General features: G+C 36.2%; 2 protein-coding genes across 2 annotated transcripts in view; one reads left to right on the top strand and one right to left on the bottom strand.

The window, feature by feature from the left end:
• Positions 1–23,342, top strand: part of LOC136803825 (hemicentin-1-like) — a 52,926-nt gene that overhangs the window by 12,986 nt on the left and 16,598 nt on the right. The window contains exons 11-22 of the mRNA XM_067060551.1: positions 117–302; positions 1,959–2,288; positions 2,906–3,235; positions 3,922–4,076; positions 5,225–5,393; positions 5,916–6,087; positions 19,257–19,417; positions 19,799–19,996; positions 20,354–20,488; positions 21,352–21,485; positions 21,603–21,834; positions 22,340–22,481. Coding sequence (XP_066916652.1) covers positions 117–302; positions 1,959–2,288; positions 2,906–3,235; positions 3,922–4,076; positions 5,225–5,393; positions 5,916–6,087; positions 19,257–19,417; positions 19,799–19,996; positions 20,354–20,488; positions 21,352–21,485; positions 21,603–21,834; positions 22,340–22,481 — 2,344 coding nt within the window. The remainder of the gene's footprint in view (positions 1–116; positions 303–1,958; positions 2,289–2,905; positions 3,236–3,921; positions 4,077–5,224; positions 5,394–5,915; positions 6,088–19,256; positions 19,418–19,798; positions 19,997–20,353; positions 20,489–21,351; positions 21,486–21,602; positions 21,835–22,339; positions 22,482–23,342) is intronic.
• On the bottom strand, positions 11,503–14,825 carry LOC136803824 (uncharacterized). Its single transcript, XM_067060550.1, has 3 exons — positions 14,349–14,825; positions 13,577–13,694; positions 11,503–12,524 (listed from the first exon to the last, which is right to left on the bottom strand). The coding sequence occupies exons 1-3, from the start codon at positions 14,691–14,693 to the stop codon at positions 12,022–12,024; spliced, it is 966 nt and encodes a 321-aa protein (XP_066916651.1). The 5' UTR covers positions 14,694–14,825; the 3' UTR covers positions 11,503–12,021.

Raw genomic sequence — 23,342 nt, 5'->3', positions numbered from 1 at the left:
GGTTAGATAATAAGGTATTACAATTATTTGTGCCAAATATTTCGCTCGTTTGCAAAGGACACCTTTGACAATCGGTATATACTAAAGATTAGGATAAATAGACTCTTTTTTCTCAGGAGCCCTCCGCCCTACTCTTCAATGGTTCAAAGACAACATTCCCATCAACCCTAGTCACCGTATGACACCGAGAGGTGGTACTTTGATGCTCAAAGAACTTGGTGTTTCAGATACTGGTCTTTACACGTGTCGAGTGACCACTGAGCTGGGTACGAAAACAACAGAATCGAACATCAAAGTTTTAGGTATGTCAAAGTGATCATTTCTATCTGTAATCTGCGTCGAAGTACACGCTTTTTTTATTAGAGTAATATCTATAAGAATATCAGGGTGAGATTTCAGAGTTAAAACAATAAGCTTATTGTTTAGAACAATAGAAAAATAAGAATAATGCTCACCGTCAGCCAAAGTACACTATTCTTATAAAAAAGCGTGTATATTGAGAATTTTAGTTATTTCCTCGTTTTTCGAAATTTGAACTTTGGGCGAGAAAGTCGCTTTTTGGCTATCTGTACAATGTAATCAAAGTCTAGGCTTATAACTCAGGGTTAAAACTCTACCCTTCCAACCTAAGTTAGAGCGCTTCCAAATCGTTTATGGCTATAAGATTTCGTGGGAATTTCTCTTTTTTCTCAAATATTTCGACCATGATTGTAGAGTGGCTACGATTCCAGGCTGATAATTTCCTAAACTCAATCGAAAAAAAAAACTTTATTCATGATTTTATTTTAATCTCTTCTAAAGTCAATTTGTGTTTAGAAAGTTTTCATTGCTAGTAAGCTTACTAGCGTATTACACATTTTTTATAAGAACAAACTATATAAGAACATAAGGCTTCGGTAGCCAAAATGTTAAGAATAAGTTAAGAACATTTTAATGCTAAAAAACATGTAAATACCGAATACAAAAGTTTCAATGAAGAATCCTTATACTAGGCATAGCTTTCACTAAATGCCCCCACAGAAAGATCATGTCATGCACTTATAAAGCTTTTAATGCTTTAAAAATTATAGCATTAAAAATAATCAGGAATAATTGATTGATTTAATTATTGATTGATTGATTGATTGAGGCATTTGATTGACAAAAAAATTATATTCTATTAACAAAATACTTGAAGAATTCATGCAGCTTGATAATTTAATAAAACGGCACGGGACGGCCGTGCACACTGAACATTGAAAATTGGGAATGAGGAGTCTGTTTTCATTAATGCAAATTCCTGTGTTTGTCTCAAACATTTTTGTCCATGATTGTAGTCTAGTTTCATAGTGTGAACCCCCTTACTTTAAGTGGGGGGATCCAACTTTTCCAAAAATGCTTTATATGGGTGGGATAGGAGATTTTTCCGAAAAAAATGGGGGGCTCAAGTAAAAAATAGGGGATATTTATATTGATTTAGATATTTGGTGTGGGACAACTAAAAAACAAGTGTAGATAGCTAAATTTTTGCCTGCGGCGCCATGTTAAACTCTTTTTTCATATAATTTTTAATACAAATTTCAATGTTTTGGGTTTTGAATGACTGGTGGACTGCTGCTGTCAATAGCACGGGTTCGAAATTTTTTTGAATAGGGGGGATACACATATAGGGGGATGAAATGAAAATGGGGGGTTTAGACCCCCACTCTGCAGTTTTCTGGGGTTCGAGGTTCCTTACTCTTTATTTGCCAACTGTGTTTTGGTCCCTGCTCTAATACACTCATAGTTCTCAGATCTATGAAGATATAGTGGAGTTTTTTTATTCAAACCTCTATAACTCAAAGTCTCCTTGGACAAGTTTTCTCAATTCCTTATAAACCTTACTCCGTAACTTGAAACTTCCTCAACTCGAAAAAGATTACGTTGCCCGTTCGTATTCGAGTTATGGAGACTCCACTGTATTTCAATCTCTTTTTAAGAATACAAACCAGTAAAGATCAACCACACACCAGGACGGGTTCGAGCTATCGATTCCAAACAGAGCGTCGTTGCCAAGATTGGTACCACGGTATATGCCGTGGCAGGAGTGAACATTAAAATTCTTTGTCCAATCACCGCTCTCCCTGAAGCTAAGATCTCCTGGTTCTTTAACAACAAGATGATAAATAATAATGACCGATTCAGCCAAGATAAATTGACGGATGCGTTGATTATTTCCAAACTGACTGAGAAAGATGTTGGAGTTTATAAGTGCGTTGGAACTCAGGGTGAAAAGAAAGATGAAGCTACCTCAACCATTCGATTGCTTTGTAAGTGTGAAAATTCTTATTTCGAATGATGACGTCATAAATACAAAAAGTTGAATATCTCTAGAAACATGATTCAAAACTTTATGAAATTTGGACCAGTGATGAAGTACATTGAGATGTTTCAAAAATTTTTGAAAGTATTTCCCAAAATTAATGACGTCAGCAGAAATTGCAAGAATTCGAATTTTTTTGCGATAAAATGCTGACATCAGCAAATTTTCAATTTTTTTAAAAGAAATTCTCCTCCTCTTGATGAGTTCTATCATTGGTCCAAATTTCATAAAGTTTCGAGTATTAGCTCTTGAGATATTCTGGGACATACATTAAGTTACCCGAGAGGCGAGAGAAATGGGTTTTTTTTTAGTTTGTGCCACAAAGTGAATACACCTCGTTCCAATACTTCCTTTTTATATGAGGACAATTTATACGAGATTCAAAAACTCTGAAAAATCAATTTTAACATTAGAAATTAACAATTGTCAACTTCTCTCACTACAAAAATTCATCGATAACCCCGCACCATTACTTTCCCTGTATGACTATGTGGCTATCTTTTGAAGAATTTTAAGGTTTATTATCGAGTAATGCTATTGTTGAGCTTTATCTTTTTCTTTCAGCTATGAGTCCATCAAAGATCAACCCTTCAAAACGAGAACACTTCAGTAACCCCTTGTACAACGATCTCTCCTACATTCGTGTTGGAGATAGCATAGTAGTCAATCTTGGTAAACGAATACAAATTGATTGCGAAGCTTCAGGGCTACCTGTACCCAAATACATCTGGAAATTCAACGACGAGTCCTTAGCTGAACACAAATATATCGTTGATTTAAAAAATGGAAGTATTTTGGTGCAGCGTGTTACATGGAACCATGAAGGACAATTTATTTGTTTTGCTGTCAACAGCCAAGGAGTAGATTCTGTATCCACCAAAATTAAAGTTGTTGGTAAGAGCTTGGTTTTATATAAAGTGCGAGGCCGGGGGGGGGGGGTGGTAGGTTACTAGAGTTGGCAGATGAGGGGACGGGACGGGACCTCCGAAAACTGACCCTTAGAGAAACTGATTTTTGTGTAAAAGGTGACCCTTAGAGAGACTTTTTTGAAAATTTTTCTTTAATTTTAGAAAAAAATCCTACCCTTAGAGAGACTTTTTTACAATCCTTTTCTCTCGAAATCAAAAATTCTTAAAAATTATGAATTTTCCGACCCTTAGAGAGACTAATTTAAAACTTTCTGATTTTTCCGACCCTTAGAGAGATTTTGAAAGGTGAAGAAAAACCGACCCTTACCGTCCGCAAATACCCAGCACCAATTTTTGCTTAAGTACACCCCCCCGGATGCGAGGTTAGGAGTTAATTTTAAAAAAAGTTAATTTTGGCGAGAAGTTAATTTGACGAGACGATCATAATTTCAAGTATGGATAGGATGCTGTAGTTAAGACTAAAGTATTAGGAGAACAAATTTTGGTGAGGCAACAAATTATTTAATTTCAGGGAGTACTAATTTTGGCGAATTTTTTCTAAATTCGCAAAACTCGCCAAAACGAATTCTCACCAAAATCAGTTCCCTTTAGGTAGCTTGTTAGCGAAAATTTCTTTTTTCTTTATTTTTTGTTTATTTCCAATTATCTTAGGACCTTACACACCAACGCGTTTCCGCCCTGTCATCAAACACGTACAAGTCTTAAAGCGATCCACTAAAACTACCTCTGTGGATATCGGAACAACGATTAGTTTACGTGCAGGGAATAACATGATCATTAAATGTCCTGTCAGCGTGTATGGAGGGGTGAGTTATAATTTGCTCAAATTATGTTATTGTTGTAGGTCTTCTCCTAAATGATTGTTACAATAGTGACATTTTACGTGGAACGAACTCTTTCACGACAGTAGCGTAGCCAAGAGGGGTGCAAAATTTGTGTAGGAGAGCAGATTTTTATGACACTGTAATTATCTTTTTACACTATGAATAGATAATTGCAGTGTCATAAAAATCTGCTCTTCTACACAAATTTTGCGCCCCTCCTGTCTACGCTACTGCACGATGTCAAATTAACTCACATTTGAATCTTCAAAAGAGGCGCGTTCCAGGATTCGAGTGAATGTTAAATTAACATTCAAAATATTTTGGGTGGTTTAAATTGGGCTTTTCCAGAAAAAACTTTTACCCCCGCTGATTTTTTCGAAGAATCGAACCCTCTGGATATCCTACTTTATTAGTAAAGACCCCCTGGATATCCACTCTTAAAATTACGCTCAACCCCCTGGATATCCTCTCTTATAAAGATGCTTACCCCTGGATATCGTATTTTTTACTTGAAAAGACACTTTACCCGGATATCCGCTCCCTCGTAGATATTTAACCCCCTGAATATCCACTTTTGAACAAAAATTGTTAACCCCTGGATATCCAATATTCTCAACAGGGGGGGGGGCACAGACTATTTCTGGAAAAGCCCATTTTGATGCTTTGGTATTTCCCCTAATTCTCCTGGATTCCTTTATTAGCGCGTTTCCACTTTTGATGACGGAATATCGAGACGGTAATAGTGCTTGTTGATCGTCAGGATTTAGGCAAACCAAAAGCTACCCGTTCCCATCGCTTAAAAGCATACAAACACATAAACTCGCTATCACATTCCTGGGGAGAGAAGCATAGGCGTATCGAGATACCCTGCAAAATTTATGGATGAGAGCGGTTTTTACGACACTGTAATTATTGTCTTTGTTTTATCAAAAGATAATGAAAATGTCATTTATGTCATTTACGTTTATAAACGTCTGCACTCCCTCATAAATTTTGCAGGGTATTTCGCTACGCCTTTAGAGAGGCATAATTTTCTTTTGATATAATAACAATAGTGGAATTTGTTTAAAGAAAGTTTTATTTTAACGGAAACTTCCTGTAGTCAATACTTATCCTTTCCGTCACATCAGGTGAACATATATTGGGTGAAGGATGAGAAGATATTCAAAGGTTCGCGCGTTCATGATGATGGAAGTGTTTTCATACGGAGAGTCAAACTTCAGGATTCTGGAGATTACGAGTGTTACAGTAAAGATGAAGCAAGGTTATTGTTCGGCGCCGTCAAATTAAAAGTCATTGGTAAGTACAAAAGTTTAAATGTTAACTGAATTTCTTGCGTTGTTTACCGACGTTTTGCGTAAGATTTTCGCACCAAGATTCCCCTGATTTTCCGGAAAAATCGGGAAATAGGTTTTGGACTTTTCTTAACTCACCTGAGTGCCTAACTTTCCGAAGCTGATTATCCTCTTGGGATTGGTCTATTTTCTAATCACATGATCAAAAAGTTTGCAAAATAAATCAATTTCGGTACGCAAGCTCCATCTTTCAACAATAAAAAGAGACAAAAGCCTTTCAGAACAGTGTTTTTATAATGAATATGGTTATCTTTGATAGCGGAACACAGGCCTCTTCTCAAAGTTGATTTGGCTAGATAACACCTGGATGAATTCTGCTTATTTCCATTTATGTATGAGTGTGACGTACCCAGTGAGCCATTTTTAATAAAGCGATAGTCGTAAACACGAGGTACCGTTCCAATTATTAGAATATTCGGTGAACCTACTTTAAAACTTTTACGATTCTTTCTTTTCCACGTTTTAGCACCAATTGACGATCTCGTGGAAAGCACAAAGCCAGAGGAGGTGGAGTTTTATTTTCCACAGAAAACGGCTCTGGATGTTGCTCTTGGTAGCAAAGTGTCCATTTTAAGTGGAAACATCGTCCGGTTTATGTGTCCGGTTGTCAATGACGATACGGAAGTCACAGTGACGTGGTAAGATCCGATTTGCTTTTTATGAAACCCTGGAGGATGTTTCTTCATCCCGGTCAACCAAAATCTTTTGATCAGAGTATTATTGATAGCAGCGGTACAACTCAATTCATGATATGCACCACTGGAGAGTCTTCTGAGAACTTTTAAAATTTTCTTCCCAATACGTCACTTAAAAAATAGAAAAAGTGACGGGTGGAAAATGTGAATAGTTCTCAGAAGACTCTCCATTATAGGCTACGTCATATCTTCCTTCATTTCGAGCGTAAAACTCCTACTCTTCGGGAGTAAGGCCTAAAAGCCTGGAGCTGTCTATTGTGTATCTCCAGTAGTGAATATCTAATCATGAATTCATGATATGCACCATTGCAATGTCTTCTGAGATTACATCATGGACCCAATAGCTGATTGGTTGTAAGTGACGTAAAATCAATCAGTACGTCACTTACAACCAATCAGCTATTGGGTCCGTGAAAGACATTGCAATGGTGCATATCATGAATATAGGTGTAAATGGACTCAGAGCGGTCACATATATCTTATTTAAAACATTGTGTTTTATGTAAGATATCTGTGAGAGCAACACCTACATTATTACATACTTATGACGTAACACCGTTTGACGTCAGGCTTAGTTGTAAGCTTTGTATTGGGTTCTTCTCTATACCCCTTTCAAAAATCACAGCCCAGAGTTTTATTAGTTGAGGTAGTTGTAAATGTAATCGTAACCCTTGAACACTGGAAGTCATATAAATCGATTCCCGATATGCCTTTGTCAAGATGACGTCATTTTTCCTGAGACTTAACAGCACGTGAAAGAGCCGGATTTGACTGTTTCATTTATTTTTGGCTGTTGTGGATGTTACCGGTAAACGACGTTATCTTGACTTAATCTGTTTTTATAATTATTTTTAACAGCTTTTCTAGCAATCAAATTTTACTGTTCTTTTTCTTCAAACAAAGATGTAGTCTTCGAGCTAGACTGAACCTAACATAGTTTAAAAATAAGGTTCATACCTAAATCAGAAGCAGCCGGTGGAGAGATTTTTTAAGAAATATGTGTTCTTATCATCTAGGAGACCAAATATTATTAGCTTTCAATTTATTATACAAATGATGTGTTGTGATTTTTAGGAAACCTTTATCGCACTATTTGTCTCCCTAAACTTATCACTACTTTATGGTTAGATGTGTTCTAAAATCTAGGAAAAACAGTTTGCCAAGATAAACTTATAAGATATTTGTTTTTCTTCGCGAATGATGTGTTCTTAAAATTTCTGAGGGTTACTAGGTAACAAGATTACGTCAATTTTCTCTTGATTATACTCCTGTCTCCTTAAACTAGTCATAGCTTTCACTAAATGCCCCCACATAAAGATGTCATGCACTTATAAAGCTTTAATGCTTTAAAGATTAAACATTAAAAAATAATCAGGAATAATTGATTGATTTAATTATTGATTGATTGATTGATTGATTGATTGATTGATTGATTGATTGATTGATTGATTGATTGATTGATTGATTGATTGATTGATTGATTGATTGATTGATTGATTGATTGATCGATTGATCGATTGATTGAGGCGTTTCCTTGAAAAAAAAAATTATATTCCATTATAAAACAATACATACTTGAAGAATTCATGCAGCTTGATAACTTAATAAAATTTAAGGAAAAGCTGGAAAAGCCTCTCAAAAATATATTTAAAAAGTTATGGTATCATTATCTTACTGATTTTCACATCTCCTGTTTGTTTCTTTTTTCTCCTAGTCATGATTATTATTCACTAAATAGACCTTTTCTAATAATGTCGCAGACATCTTAGATTGTAGGCAAAATATATGGACATACGCAGTGAATAAATCCACAAGGTAACCAATCAGAAATAGCTTGTTTTTTTTCATTGGCTGCTATATTTCAACATTTCTCTATTGCTACTTTGCCTAATAAACAATAGACCTTTTTTCAAGGAGGACGTCCTGTTGAATAATTATGTAGTCCAGCCATAAAAACAATGATATAGCCATGCATAATTACTGTATCATGTATATTGTAATAATTATGCATGGTTTTATCATTGTTTTTCTGCATTATTCAACAGGGTGGCCTCTTTGAAAAAAGGTCTATAGTCAAGAGGATACTGCGTATAAAATTTATCAAAAAGTTCTGCGCCATCTTAAGTTGGGTGAAATAGAAACTCACTTATCCTAGTTAAGGCCCGGGCTCCACTAGCGTACGCTGTGATTGCACTTCTCAAGCAAAATCTTCTATGTTGTTGGTCAAAAGAAAAGTAAAGGAATGCCATTGTGGTTCATTCAGACGTACAGTCGAGAAAAGTTAAAATGTGCCTAAATTTCTTTTCAAGTGCATAGTCCTTTTTCATGATGCAATCTTTTCTCCAAGCTGATCGCAGCGCAGACAATGAAGAGACGTGCCTTCAGGAAGCTAGACTTTTTGAGTTTATAGCTAGCGATATACTTTCCCTTTATGGTGTTTCTGTATGACTGTCTGTGTACCTAGTCTAACCACCGTTAAATGCCTTCGGGAAGGTCTCTCCTAACTTAGAAAGCCAGAATTTGGAGCCATTTCACCAAACCACTGGAGCAGAAGTTATTTAGGCTATCACAACTGCATGAAAAAGTTTAACGTGCGCATGTAAAGTTTAACGAGTAAACAAACTTTTTTCAGGTTTTTGAAAAAGATTTACCACACTGAAAAGACGTAAAAACACTCTAAGTGAGGTAAATTATTTTGAAGACCAAAAGAAAAAGTCAACCACGTTTGGATTCAACTTTACATATGCGTACATTCATCTTTTTTGTACTTTGCCAGTTGTTTTACTAAGTTAAGATGGACTTTCTCGAGTTACGACCATATGATGGTATTTAAAGCTCAAGAAGCCCTATAAACAATAAAGGTAGTTCTCAATGAAATGACAGACAAAAATAAATTAGAGTTTGAACAAAAATATCAAAAATGTACATTTGAAAACTTAAGCAAATTTCTTTAAAGATTCTGGAAAAAGAATTGAAATCATTGCTGAAGTGAACTTCTGACTAAATTACAGTAGTTAGTATTCAGTTTCAAAGACAAGAAACAAAATTTGACATACAAAACACTTTTTATAGTCAATGAATCAGCTCATCATCATCATAACCAGTCTGCCATTTTGTTTGTTTTGATTTGCACAAGTAATATTGTAATTCGTGTTATATCATACACTGTTTTGATTTGCATTTATAACACTCGCTTCAGCTTTTCAAAGCTAAATCAAAACTAAAATTGTAATATGTAATAATGATAATACCATATAACGTAATATGAAAATATGTATACTGCCGTCCCGGAAAAAAACCGAACATTTACGGAAGAGACTAACTACGGATATGCTTACGCGACAACAACAACAACAACAAAACAATTCGCAAAATTTTGAGATTCCAGTCCAATATCTATGCGTGAAACTATGAGTGCCCCCACGTCGCTACGCTCCTGCGGGGGCAAAAATGTGTTCTGAAGCTTTCTAGGGTTACCTAGACAACAAGAACACGTTAGATGAACTTGATTATACCCCTGTCTCGCCAAAACACATCATTATTTCTAGCTGATTAAGTTCTGATCGGAACAAATTAAAATTTCTAGCTGAAATATGCTCTCAGAACACATCGGAAAAAAGGTCGCTTCGCCGGCTGCTTTCGCCTAAATGTTAAGAAAGCTTTGTTGAAGTGAATGTAACTCGATATTCTGGCTCCACTTGCAAGCGAATGAATGACCAGTAATGTTCTCAAGCATCTAACATTTATTAAATGATATATTTATTGAGATTCGTGCTTTTTCACATAGGAGAATAGTTACAAATACTATAATGCAAATATTGAACAAAAAATAATTGAAAATATTCAAAAAATAAGCGTAACGTGCGCAGGGAAAATTCGAAAAAGATTACTTTTCCTACACTTTAACCCTTCGAGCATCTTCCTATTTTTTTATTAGGTGAAGCATCTTAGGAGGAGGGGGTCTCGAGGCCCCCCTTAAAACCTCTAGATTGATTAGTGCTTGAAACTTTCACCAGTGGTTAGATATGGATAATTGAAGATGATTTACAAAACTTTGGTTCGGCTACCTGTCTGGTTGGTATTTTACAGACTAGAATGTAAGCTAGGCCAAAATCATGTATTGACTGATTGACTCGTTCAATTTGACTGTCAATAGCATTTTCCAATCACTAGATAAAAGTATCCTAGGGCAGTTTAGGCAAAAAAGGGTAATTTCAGGGCGGTCTGAAAAATACATGATACCAACAGGTGGCAAAAAAATTACCCTCTACCCCAAATATACATGTCACGTGGAGTTGCCTCACAAGAGTTAGAGGGGGGTCCCATTCTCGGTATTTTCGAAGAATGATGACGTCATGATGCCGAAATTTTGACCAAAGATGCCAATTCATGTTTGGTACACACTTGCAAAATTTCAAGTCGATTGGATAAATATTTCAAAAGCTATCAAACAAACTCGTTTTTCCAAGATGCTCGGAGGGTTATGAAGGTTGGGGGAATTTTTAAATTGTCTAGATTACAAAAGTTGCACTGACTGTGCTACTTTGTTATAGAACCTTTAAAACTCTATAACACCCACATACACGTTTTATACAAGAGCAAACTATATGACAAAATCAGTCTTCGATGGGCAAAATATTAAAAAAAATTTAAGGCTTTGCGGTCTCTAAAACACCCAATTCCTTATGAAATTACACAAGAATACTCACAAAATGGTGAAAATAAGAACATGCTAACAACAATTTTATGATTTAAAACTCGAAAAGTTAAGAACATCCGAAGTTTTCAAAAGTTTGGATGTCCTTATAAAAAGAGACGTGTAAACACACCATAAATTTAAAATTTAAATTGACCTATCTTTTCAAAATCTACATTCACTTACTGCCGTAGTACAAAAAACAGTACCTTATCGGCCATTTTTACAAATTTTGGCGTTATTAATCGCTCTAATTGGCGTAAGCCCAAAATTAGGTTGCGGCGTAATAAGGGCCGGCGTAATAAGGGCCGGCGTAAAAGGGGTCCAGCGTTAAATTAGGGCCGGCTTAAAAAGGACCGATAAGGTATTCTAAATCGTGGCCGCTATGAAGAGCGGGAAATAGTAGCCATACTTACAGAAAAATAGCTTTAAAGCAACGATACTTCATGCGATACTTCGATACGCAAAGCAGACGATGTTTTCAGCCTCTTCTGAAACGGCTTTGTCAAAACTTTTTGTTCGTTTGATTGATAGAAATAGGATTTTCGCGGCAATTAATTTAGCTTCTTCAATTTTTAGAGGGACAATTTTATCTACACTTTTTTATAAGCATATGGTAAAATCTGGTCGAGGCTCAAAATGCTTAGCAAAATCTCATTTTCAGCATTACTTTATGCTTATTTATATGCTTAGACTTAGATTTGTTGCTTTTCTTTGGGTACATGAAAATTTCGAATTTTTTAGTCGGAACTAAATTTGGCGCCGCAGGTGAAAGGAAGCTCAGAATTGCACTCTGCTTAGCATTATGCTTGTTTTTTACCGAGCTTGAGCCTAAGTATGCTTGTAAACGTTATGCCTGGTAAAAAAAAGAATGTATATCACTGACCTTTATATATCCCTGGGCCAAGCTATGTCCACCATCTTTGATCTGAGTTTTTTTGGAATTGGTACCCGAAAAGAAGCAATTGCAGTGTTAAAAATTAACGTCTAACGGCGTTACATCATCAAAAGAATTTGAGGGAAAGTAGACCTAGCGCTCTCTATGCATTTGCACCGCTATTGAGTAGTGCCGCCATTAGGGTACCAATTTTCAAAAAACTCCGATCAAAGCATTTGCTTAGCCGGGATTGAGAAACTTGGTCCAGGGTATATATAGGTCAGTGGTGTATATCAGTTCCGCTTTATCGTACGAAGAAAAGCCATGAGCCAATATCACTATCCATTGATGCATCATCGCATTCGAAGTTCTCCAGATAAACGTGACGATAACCCCAGATCCAGATCGGTAATGAGTAATATTCAAATTTGCCGGCTGTACCAATTCGATAATTAACGCATTGTTGCGTGGATAAATTCGAATTATCGCCTGGTAGGAATCGTACATGTCCGCATAAACCAATCGTCGGTGTCATTTGGAAGAGATAGGTCATAAGTGGAGACCCACTGATGATGACATTCAATGTACGTTGGTGGGATGGTTTGAAGCATTGGACGCGCAACTCATTGAACTTGGTGTAATTATGAAGGGTTTCGATGGTAGCTATATCAGGGTTTAAGGTAAAGCGACCACTGCTGATCTCTTGGAGACGCGAGATAGGAGCTGGGTTTAGAATATGGTTGTTTAGGATTTCGTTTTTCATGTTCCAGTCGCCGAATGTAATGTTTGCTATGGCTAACCAGCCTCCTGTTAAGTGAATCGAGATAAAAAGTGTGGAAAAGTAAGACTCTCGCTTATTTGAACTTCTATAATTCGAACTCGTTTCCAGTCCCTGTCAAGGAAAATCCTCTCAAAATACATTCTATAATTCGAATCTCTCTGTGATTCGAACAAATAAGATTCGAATAAGAGTTCGAATCAGCGAGAGTACTAAAATTGAATAAATAATCTGTCCACCTTTGGAATACACTTTCTTTCTTTACAGGATCTTTAAATACATCTTTTCGACCGTAGCCACAAATTGCCACACGGGCATTTTTTGTCCGTTTTACCACCCTAAAACCGTACCAGTCTTTTTTTGCACCTTTCGACAATAGAAAAAGGTGTAAAAAAGGTTGTATTAAGTTTAGAAGGAGACCGTGCGACTACGGTCGAAAAGGTGTATTAGATCCGGCAAATACCCATTACTGACTTTAGATACTTGAGTGAAACCAGAATTTTTCTTTGAAATTGTAAAGGCCGGTCTCCACTTGCACGCGCTGCGATCGCACCTTTTCGCTTCAATCCTTTTTGTTTGGAAAAAAGATTACGTCATAAAAATGTAGCTCACGCTTGAAAAAAAAGTTGACTACATTTCAACTTTTTTCAACCGTTACGTCAGATCGCACCAATGAAGTTGCTTCATTTTTCTTTTGACCAATAGCCTATACTAGACGTCAACCGCGTTTTTTTACGCAATTAACGGCTATTCCAATTTGCGACTTTTTCGAATGTTTTGAGCTCACGTTTTCGGGCTCTAAACATTCGATTTTTTGACGTCACTTTTAACTTTCGAAGCCCTTGCAGTAGCAAAAATAATCGAATTTGCGTCAAAACACTTGAAAGACTTCTATTTTTCGAAAATCGTCAAAGTGTGAAATGAAAAACACCGGTTTTTAGTGAGGTGCTCGCTATTTGACCAATAGCGTGGAAGCTTTGCTCGAAAAAGTGCGATCGAAGCGCGCGCAAGTGGAGACAGGCCTTAAGAGGTTGTTCTCTTGTTCATTTCTGAAACTTTACGAGTTTTGCACGCAACCTACCTCCATCGGTTGTGAGATCGCAAAACACTTTGGTAGGCTCATCGAATTCAAGCAAATAAAACCCTGACTTGCAATCATCACATGCGGTTTTGACATCTTTGCAAGACCTGAGACATTTCTAGAAAAATGATGATATACTAATGTTTTTAAAAATCTGTCATTTTTAGCGTGTTACATTCAATTAAGACACTTCGATAACTTATCTAGAATACAGCTTTCCCTAGACTATGCTATAACAGTCTAAGACGAATCACTATCTAAGAAAAAAACCCAAAGCCGAAGAAAATTTGCAAACGGGTTTTTTTGCCGAAAAGAGTTTACAGTCGGTAGAGTTGCTAGTCTTCGAAACTCTCCCGCCCATTTTTTTCCGTATACCGCCATAACGCCATACCGCCATATTTCCCCGCCTTTACTATCACTGTAACGGACGATAACTTCGTCTAAGCTTTCCCTGGTCCTCATTTCATTCATTGAAGTCACAAATTCACCAGGTGACTTCTTTACATTCTAACATACAGAAAACATGTGCAAGATATGAAAATACATATCAATCACTTAAAAATTGAAAGCAACACAAAATCAGCCAACAACATCGACAAACAACAACTAGATTTTTAAGAAATATACAAAAACAACACCATACGCTATTTCTTATTTTGAAAGCTCAAGGAGAGCTTGGTCACTGTTTTTAAAGTATTTGTAATGAACACAAGTTCTTTGGGAAAAAAACCTAATGCTTAATTCTTTGATAAGAATTAAAGAATATTTTTACTTGATTTTCTTCCTCTTCAAACAAAATTCCATCCAAAATTTCATTCGAAAATATCGAATCATTTTCTTCCTTTAAACAAAAACATTGCTCCTTATCTTTAACAAAATAACTTTTTCTCAACTTTCTCTGACATTTCAAAATACACTCGGTAGGTGATTTTGCCGGAATCGGCCTTGAAGCATTTTCTGTATCAAGATTTGTGGTTATTTGTTGTTTTTCTTCGCCCAAATACCATTGAGAATAAACAAAAAATAGACGTGTCGAAATTAATATGATGCAGATTTCAAAGTTCGCCATATTGCAAAATTGTAAATCTATCGTCAAGAAATACAAATCGATAAACATTCGAGTAAAAAGTTTTTTCCTCTTCTATTCAATTGTGAGGTTGATAATGATAAATAGTAATCAATAATGAATAATGCAAAGGAGGTTGGGACTGAGCCAACACGATGTTAATGGACTGAAAGGTGAATTGGCATCAATAGAGTGGGGCTCAGGTCCTCGAGCTCAGACCTCTGAATAGGGTGAGAGATTATGATTGAGAAAAAGAACTTGAAGGAGAAGGACTTTAAAAAAGAACTATCGTTAATTACATGCCAGAGTTACTAATTTATTAGACTGGCACGCCAGTCGGGCTGGAACGGTATCACGCGGGAAAAGTGAGCGTAGGAGTTAGGTAAGCGTAGGAAGAAATTTTGTCGGCGGTGAGGGCTGAAAGCCCGACTGGAGCGAAACCCCAGGAAGGAAAAAACGGCTAAGCTGAAGCCCCAATCTTACAACGCCAGATTTCGGCGTTGTAGAAATGAATGAACTTTGAGAAATTCGTGAAATGAGAAATGAAAACTTCCGTCAAAGTCGCAGATCGTGTTGTTTTGATTTTTGAGGAGGGAGTGATTGGAAAAAATAATGGCTGACTTCTAGTGGAAATTTTTATTTCAAAAGATTTTGTTTTTTTTCTTGTTTCTTATTGACGAGTCTCTTCCTTGTGTATATGTGGCTTTTCTTCATGGTTCTCTGCATGCAAAATTCTTTGGCTCATTTTTGATTGTTTTTTGTTTTGATTTGAGAGGCAAGAGAAGATGGAAAATCTTGTAACATCAGTTATCAGAACTTGTTGACTTAATTGTTATCTTTTCCTATTCATAACTCATTCAATTTTAGGAATGGAGTATTCAGATTGCAAACACTATGGACTGTGAGTTTTTTTTTTCATTTCAGCTTTCTTTTTCCTAGGTTTGCAGGTGGTAATCAAAGGGATAACCCAGGTACAGTAGCTAACAATTATTTACTGACATTCAAACACATAAGACGTTTTAATTTTCCAGGACTCACAAGTCAAAAGTTCTTTATCAAAAATATATGGTTGTTGGACTACCAGAGACTACTACACCACACTGACACAATGTCGTGTGTATTGGAAGTGCTACAAACTTTTGTGAATATCTACCTGGTTATCCCTTTGTTTTGAGTTTAATACGTAATGTATCTATCCCTATGATAAAATTACACAGTTTTGAGTAGAAATAAAGTTATGGTAAAGCGGCACTGACAAATTTCTCCAAAAAATATTTTCTTTCAAATTATGAAATATTAAAAAGTCTTCTTACATCTAAAAATGATTAAATTTTTCGCCATGCTTATGTTTTACTCAATTCTAGTATTTTTTCCAAAACTTATATATACTTACGTAGAGGGAAATTTAGCAGAATTTATGGAGAAAATTAAGAATTCTCAGTTTGGCAACAAAAATTTCTCAAACGTACTGTACACATAGTACCTACTATAACTTTAAACATTTACATATTTTTAAATTGCCAGATTAGTGTTGCAAGAAAACTCATTTTTTTCATTCAGCCATAAACCTTCAAGTATGAAGTTAATTTTATAGTACACATACTTACAATTTACAGAAAAATGGGTGATAAGTATATGTCACATGTTCAACAACCCATTTTTTCCACAGCTTACTTGTTCAACAAATTCTTGTCAAATTGAATGTCGAAAGTGGGTTGTGGAACAAATGGGTGCCCAAATGATCGACAACCAGTTGATTGACAATCCACTTGTTCGACAATCTATATAGTTGTTCAACAGACCAGTTGTTTGAGAGAAGAGTGTCGAACAAGTGGTCGTCGAACAACCATGCAGTCGAGCAAATGGGTGTCGAACTAATAACTGTCAAACAACCGGTCTAACAAATGTACCGTCGGACAAGTATACTGTCGAACAAGTGGGATTTCCCCAAAATTATAGTTGTACGTAGATGAAAATTTGTCAGAATTTATATTACGGTGAAAATTCAGAATTCTCAGTTTGACAACAAAAATTTCTCAAATAGGTAACTTTAATTTAAATAATTATATTAAATTGTAAAATTAGTGTGGCAAGAAAACTCCCAAAAAAATTTAGCCATAAATCTTAAAGTGTAAGGTTAATTTTTCAGCATTTTTGGTGTGACAAGAAAATTCTTCAGCACATAGCCACAGTCTATAGAAAAAGGTCAGAATTTACAATAATTCTCTTCTCATGACAAAATTACTGCATTTTTCTAAAATCATGAATACGTGTACCCAAAAACTTTTCTGTCACCATATAAACTCTGGATTTTCTATCAGAGCTATCTATCACAGCACTAAATTCTGAAAATTCCAATTTTTCACAAATTAAATTTGTACATGAATGAATTTGTACACTTAATTATAATAATACAGTTATAATAATAATTATGCACCAATTTGTCATTGTTTTGAGATTGGAGTTTTAGTTATTCAACATATGACATCTTAACTATTAAAAGTAAGCACTTTTCTGTAAGTTTTCCATTTAATTTTCTATATGTATGGCTGGTACGTTACATGCTGACAGTCAGGACAGGTTGTTTTTTGTAGCAGTGAGTCTGTTGAAGAGGGTCGGACTGTCAGACAGCAGCCTGGCAGTAATGACATTGAGAGTGACGAGAGGGATAATCTTTGGAGTTTCTTTAAACTAACCAGGAAACGCTGTTTATTCTCACGATAACCTAAAAATAGTTTTCAAACTGTACCAAAAAAACTTTTGGTACGGCTTGAAAACCTGTGTTAGGTTATCGTGAGATATTAAAAGTGTCAGAATTATTGATTATTATGATATATGTTATTATTCTTAAAATAGTGTCAAAATTTTTTCAAAAAGGTTATTTTGTTGGGTACTTTTGAGCAGAGTTCCTGCCTGGTTAGTGTTACTGTTGTATTCCCATAGAAAAGAGTGTCGGAGGGGTTCACTTAGCCACAATGAGACTAGAGTAATCAAGTTCCTTAACAAGTAGTCTGTAAGTACTAAAATAAAAAGCAAAAAGTATTTAGGTGGAACCAAATTAGACTGTTAGAAAAAATATTTCTTACCTTGAATGAAAGAGGCTAGCAAAAAGCCCCAAAAGCACGTAATACCACAAACCTACATAAGGGAAACTGAATAATCCTTGTACACTTTTGATGATTGTAGAAAACTGAAGCTAAATTGCAAATACTTACCTTTCTAAGAATGTATGAATAACAAAAACAACTAAAGATGTAAAAGTTTCAAAACTTGAAAGGTGGCTCCTTCACCACCCAAAATTCAAAACAAAGTGGTCTGTCGGCTTTTCTCCCTCAAAAATTTAGGAAAGCACTCCTCCGTTCTCACAACCTCCAAAATGAAGCCGTGGCAGAATGTTCTAGTCTGTATATCAGCAGCCTCTCACCAACTTTTGCTCGCTCTCCTACGCAGCTCCTATTCTAGCAAACGCCCGCCGCCTTTATGTTCCCGCCCTCTGACATGATTAATTTACAGACTAGTTTGCTAGTCTACTAATTTATTTGATATTATTTATGTTACGCTTATTTGATATTTATTGTTTAATTGGAGAAACAGAATTGATGTTGATTGAAATCTATTAGCGTACCTTTACTACGTGTCTATTGACTTATCCCCAATAAGGGATACCCTGATCGAAGGAGCAGATAAGTGATCTGAGAGGTCCCCTCAATAACTAAAGGGTGAGCCCAAATCGCCTAACTTCCCTTCGTCACACAATCAACGTTTTCATTTTTTCCTGACATTTGTATGAATCTGAATTTGTGTCAAGTCCCCTGCTGTTTATAAGGAATTTCAACTGTCAATTTTGAAACGTATCTCACAGGGTGTGTTTACTGTTAGCGTTATAGCCCAAATTGAATGGTTTACCTGCAGTTACTAAATAATTATTGTTGACATCTTACACCCTGATCAACTCGCTCCAGACCTTTTTACATATTAATCGAGTTAACTGAAAACTTCAATCTCCCTCGAAATATATTGAGATTTTAGTGTATTTTAACGTTTTTCAGAATTTAAAGTTCGGGCGAGAATTGCTATTTTAGCACTTCCACTTTCTTCCATTGAATATTTCGATTTTAGAGGGGTTTGGTGGCTTCTAGGCTATATTCCAAGCCTCATTCGAGCAAATTTGAGCTTTTAAATCCTGAGATCCTAAGCTCCTAAGATTCAGAGTTAAAACTCTACTTTCCAACTGTAGTTTAAAGCGCTTAAAAATCAATTGTGGTGTTCAAAATTACACCGGGAACTCCCCTTTGTCTCAAATATTTCTTGAAGGATTGTTGTTCGTGTTTAGGGTTCTACTGTATTACATGTTTTTCATAAGAACAAACTATATAACAACATAAGGCTTCGATGGCCAAAATGTTAAGCGAACAAATTAAGAACATCTTAATGCTTTGTGGACTCTAAAACAGCCAATTTCTTAAGAAAATGGACAAAAATACTTACTAAAAGGTGAAAATAAGAACATGTTAGAGAACATTTTTAGGCTTATATTTCAAAATTTTAAGAACATCCAAAGGCTTTAAGAATTTTGGATGTTCTAATAAAAAAAACGTCTATCAAACTTTACAGGATGAAAAACAAACAGCCAATCAAAACGATGAAAGATGAATACCAAGTCATTGGAAGCACGCTCACCATCAAGAACACAGAAACTGGAAAACACCGAATCACTTGTCGTATAAGCGGACCACTAGGAAGCACCACTGTTACATCTGATCTTTACGTTGTTGGTAATATATTTTCTTTCAACATTTTTAGTAATTCCAATTATGGATACTGTAATCGGATTAACTTTCGCGAGATTAAATTTCGCGATTTCGCGAATTTTTACCATTTTCGCGAAATTAAATCTATCACAAAATTTTAAAAATCACATTTCGGCGGAAAAACCAGTCCAAAGTCTCCATTTGTTGCAAAAAATGACTATATTTCAACTTTTTTCAGGCTTATTCGCGAAATGACAAGTTGAACGTTAGAAAATTCGTCGGTAAAAATTAACAAAAGTCTTGACATAAGTGACGAGGCTTTTCACCGACGAGATTTCTTTCGATAAGGTATACGGTTCGTATCAATCAAAAGTTGGATTTGGACAAAACATTCTCTCTTTACAGCACCTACACCAATCAATTTACTTGAAGTCAACCAAGACATTGTTTCTACCAAATCGAAAACGAAAGTGGATGTTGGAGGGAAGGTTCATGTTTTGGACGGGAGCAGCATTGAGATGACGTGTCCGGTATCATCCATTCCACCACCAACCATCCGGTGGCAACGCAATAAAGCGGAACTGGACGAAGGAACGGATTCAGGTTAGGAGAAATTTCCGTTTAGTGGTGTTATTACATCAGAAAACCTTCGTCGGTTTTTCCAGACTTGATTTAAAAAGTGTCCTTGAAGAGGTCCACGGGTCTGTGGAACGGCATTTGTGATTCTAATCCTCGAATTTTAAGCGTTCACATTAGAACTTCGAAATTAGATTCCTTGGGTCTCACGTAAAGCTTTCTACCACAGCTCTATAATTCGATAATTACCACGCGTTTATTGAATTAGTGATACTTTCCACTATTGAATACGCTCAAGTATTAGACAAAATGTCTTACACTAAACTAAACTAAACTGTCAAAATTTCATCGGCTGTCAAAATTTTTCTCGCGTTTCTCTTTCAGGAGCGTACATGAAGAAGATGGGAACTACACTCACCATTCCGTTTGTACGGCGCCGAAGTGCTGGTATCTATACATGCGTAGCAACCAATCAATTTGGAGGAGAAGTCAAGGCATCCCTTCAAGTCAGCGTTTATGGTAAGTTAGAGAAGACCAGCTCACTTGGATCTTATTCATTAACATCATTTTTGCATTAGGGTGGATAAATTTCGTGCGGACTAGATTTTTCCGAACATCCTCTTTTTCATCTAATTTCATTAATTCCCCTCTTAGTCTGAATTGCAGACCAGACAAAACGGCAGATCTAAAAAAAGCACGAATTCGTTAGAGGATGCAAGCAGCCTATTTCCCTCTGGGTTTTAGGAAAAATCATGAATTCAAATTTTTCGCGTGGAAAAAATGTGTAGTGTTTACGTAAAAGCAATCAGCGCAAATCAAGCTTTATTGAGTCAGATTTGGTCTGGTAAAGAAGTATGGAGTGAATATTCGTCATTTTTGGACCTACCCCGGTGGGGTGGAGGTCCTATAAATTAACCTGGTGTTCGTTCGTTCGTCTGTTACCAACTATTCTCGGGATTAGATAATAGGAATTTTTTGATTTTTGGTACAAAGGTGCAAAATGGTAGTGGCCAAAATGTGACGGAGCCCGATTTTCGAAAAAAAAACACATGTTTATCTATAAGAATCAATTAATAAGCATACATCAATGTTCTTAGTCAAATAACTCAATTTCTTTTATGAGATAGATGTTTTTTTTTGCTCACAAAGTCTTTAATATGAAAGAATATTTCAAGAGCATGAAATTTTGGTTTCTCAACGTTTTTTTTATAAGAAACAAACGACTAATTTTAATAGATCGTCACTATTTGTGTTCTTAATGATTGTTTAATGGTCACGTCACGTAGATATCAATTATAAATGTGTTAAATGCATAACCAGGTAGGTCCATAAAAGTATCACTTGTTATTGTCTAATATAATCTGTTTTCTTTTCTTTTCAAGTACCAAGGCGACCACGATTTCGGTCAAAAATCGAGGGTCCAGTAGGAGGGCCCAATACCATACACATCGGCGATGAGAGCGGATGGCAAACTGAACGCTTCATTTATACAGCTAAGGAAACATACGCTGACAAGGTGAGCAAAGATTTTTAATATCTTAGACGGTCAAAAAAGAATTTGTTGTAAGAACCATGGAGAAATGTATGAAATTTTCTTTCTGCAAATAATATAATGGCATTATTTTTTCATTAGATTGGTCAAGACTATAAAATATTGACTGGACCCGTCTTCAGTCTCACTTGCGACGTGGACGGAGAGCCGAGGCCAGTCATCAAGTGGCGTCGTGACGGGAAACTGATCCCCAATGCACGGTCCACGGTCTATAAAATTGATACAAAGGACATCAATGGCAGTGGTTATTATACCTGCGTTGCAGCAAACGCCTTTGGTTCTTTGACCAGTAGCTCCAATGTGGATATTTTAGGTGAATTAATCTATTTTTTGTTGTACAAACCTGTTGAGTCGATATCTTAAGTGGATAGCCCAGTAACTTAAGACTTTTAGACAGTCATCCGACTGATAACATGGGGTCAACGGCCAGTCGTTTCAGATATCTATGAACTGAACGAAACATTAGAAGAAGCAGGAACTCGAACCGCGATACCCCTTACGTCTTGGACATCTTGGTCAACGCTCCTTATAGTTAATCTTGGTAAAAATACACTATTAGATCTAGGTTATGGTTAAAAACAGTAATTAGTGAACAGTGAATAATGTTACTTGTTATGTTATTCCTGTTTTTCAAAAATAGACGGACTGTACATGATTACTCCCTACAATTTTTTACAACCATGAATATCGAAATAGGACCCATTTGAAATCAGTTAATATTTCAATATTTTTTTCATTGTATTGAGCACCTTCTGCGTTAATTTGCTCACTAAACAAAATGACATCAATTAATCTCTCTTCGAATCTTTTCCATTCAGCACCGAGTAAACCAATCATACAGCGCGATCCAAATCACGTGAACAGAACAGAAGTGTTGAGCGAAACGAGCGGCCAAACACGTGTGGAAGTGCTCATCGGTGATGATTTGAAAACACTCACTGAAACCAACGTCTATATTAGGTAGGTCAGGTGTTGGATCTAGAAAATAAGCCAATTATTCAATAAGCCACGTCTTCGGGTAGTGACTGCAGTTAGAGGAGACCCGAAGGTAGGGAAGGGCGTCACTCTTTTTCCCTGGATTGCTCCACTTACCCTTTATCCTTCTCTTATTGCTATTATTGTCTTCGGGTAGTGAATGCAGTTAGAGGAGACCCGAAGGTAGGGAAGGGCGTCACTCTTTTTCCCTAGATTGCTCCACTTACCCTTTATCCTTCTCTTATTGCTATTATTGTCTTCGGGTAGTGAATGCAGTTAGAGGAGACCCGAAGGTAGGGAAGGGCGTCACTCTTTTTCCCTAGATTGCTCCACTTACCCTTTATCCTTCTCTTATTGCTGAGCATCAAGCAGAGAGGCATCAATACCATTTCGGAAATCTTTGGTATAACCCGTCTGGGGGTTGAACGAACAACCTTGCGAACCGTAGCCGGGTGCTCTGCCACTGCACTATGGTCGCTTTTAGCTAGGACCTCACTTTGACCCGCTTTTCTTCTAGATTCTAAAAGCGTGGGGCAGCCAGATCACACGTTAACACTTTCCATGTAATTTATGTTATTAAGCGTGTTTAGATATACAAACATACAATGTGGATTTTTAGATAGGTTAAAAAAGAATGGAACTTTTGCTAGTTAGGATGTCATGTTGAATAATTAAAAACTCCAGTGTTCAAAACAATGATAAGAAAAAATTAAAGCACACTTAAAATAATCATGCATTAATGTGTTATGGTTTTGATGCTGGAGTTTTTAATTATTCAAGATGGCATCCTAACTAGCAAAAGTTCCATTCAAAGCAGTAGTATGATGATTTCTTCTCTGGAACACT

This window comes from Clytia hemisphaerica, unplaced genomic scaffold (assembly GCF_902728285.1).
Source record: "Clytia hemisphaerica strain Z4C2 unplaced genomic scaffold, Clytia hemisphaerica genome assembly, whole genome shotgun sequence".
In the NCBI taxonomy this organism is placed as follows: Eukaryota; Metazoa; Cnidaria; class Hydrozoa; order Leptothecata; family Clytiidae; genus Clytia; species Clytia hemisphaerica.
The sequence above is the reverse complement of the archived record's forward strand: the minus strand, read 5'-3'. Positions and strand labels throughout refer to the sequence as shown.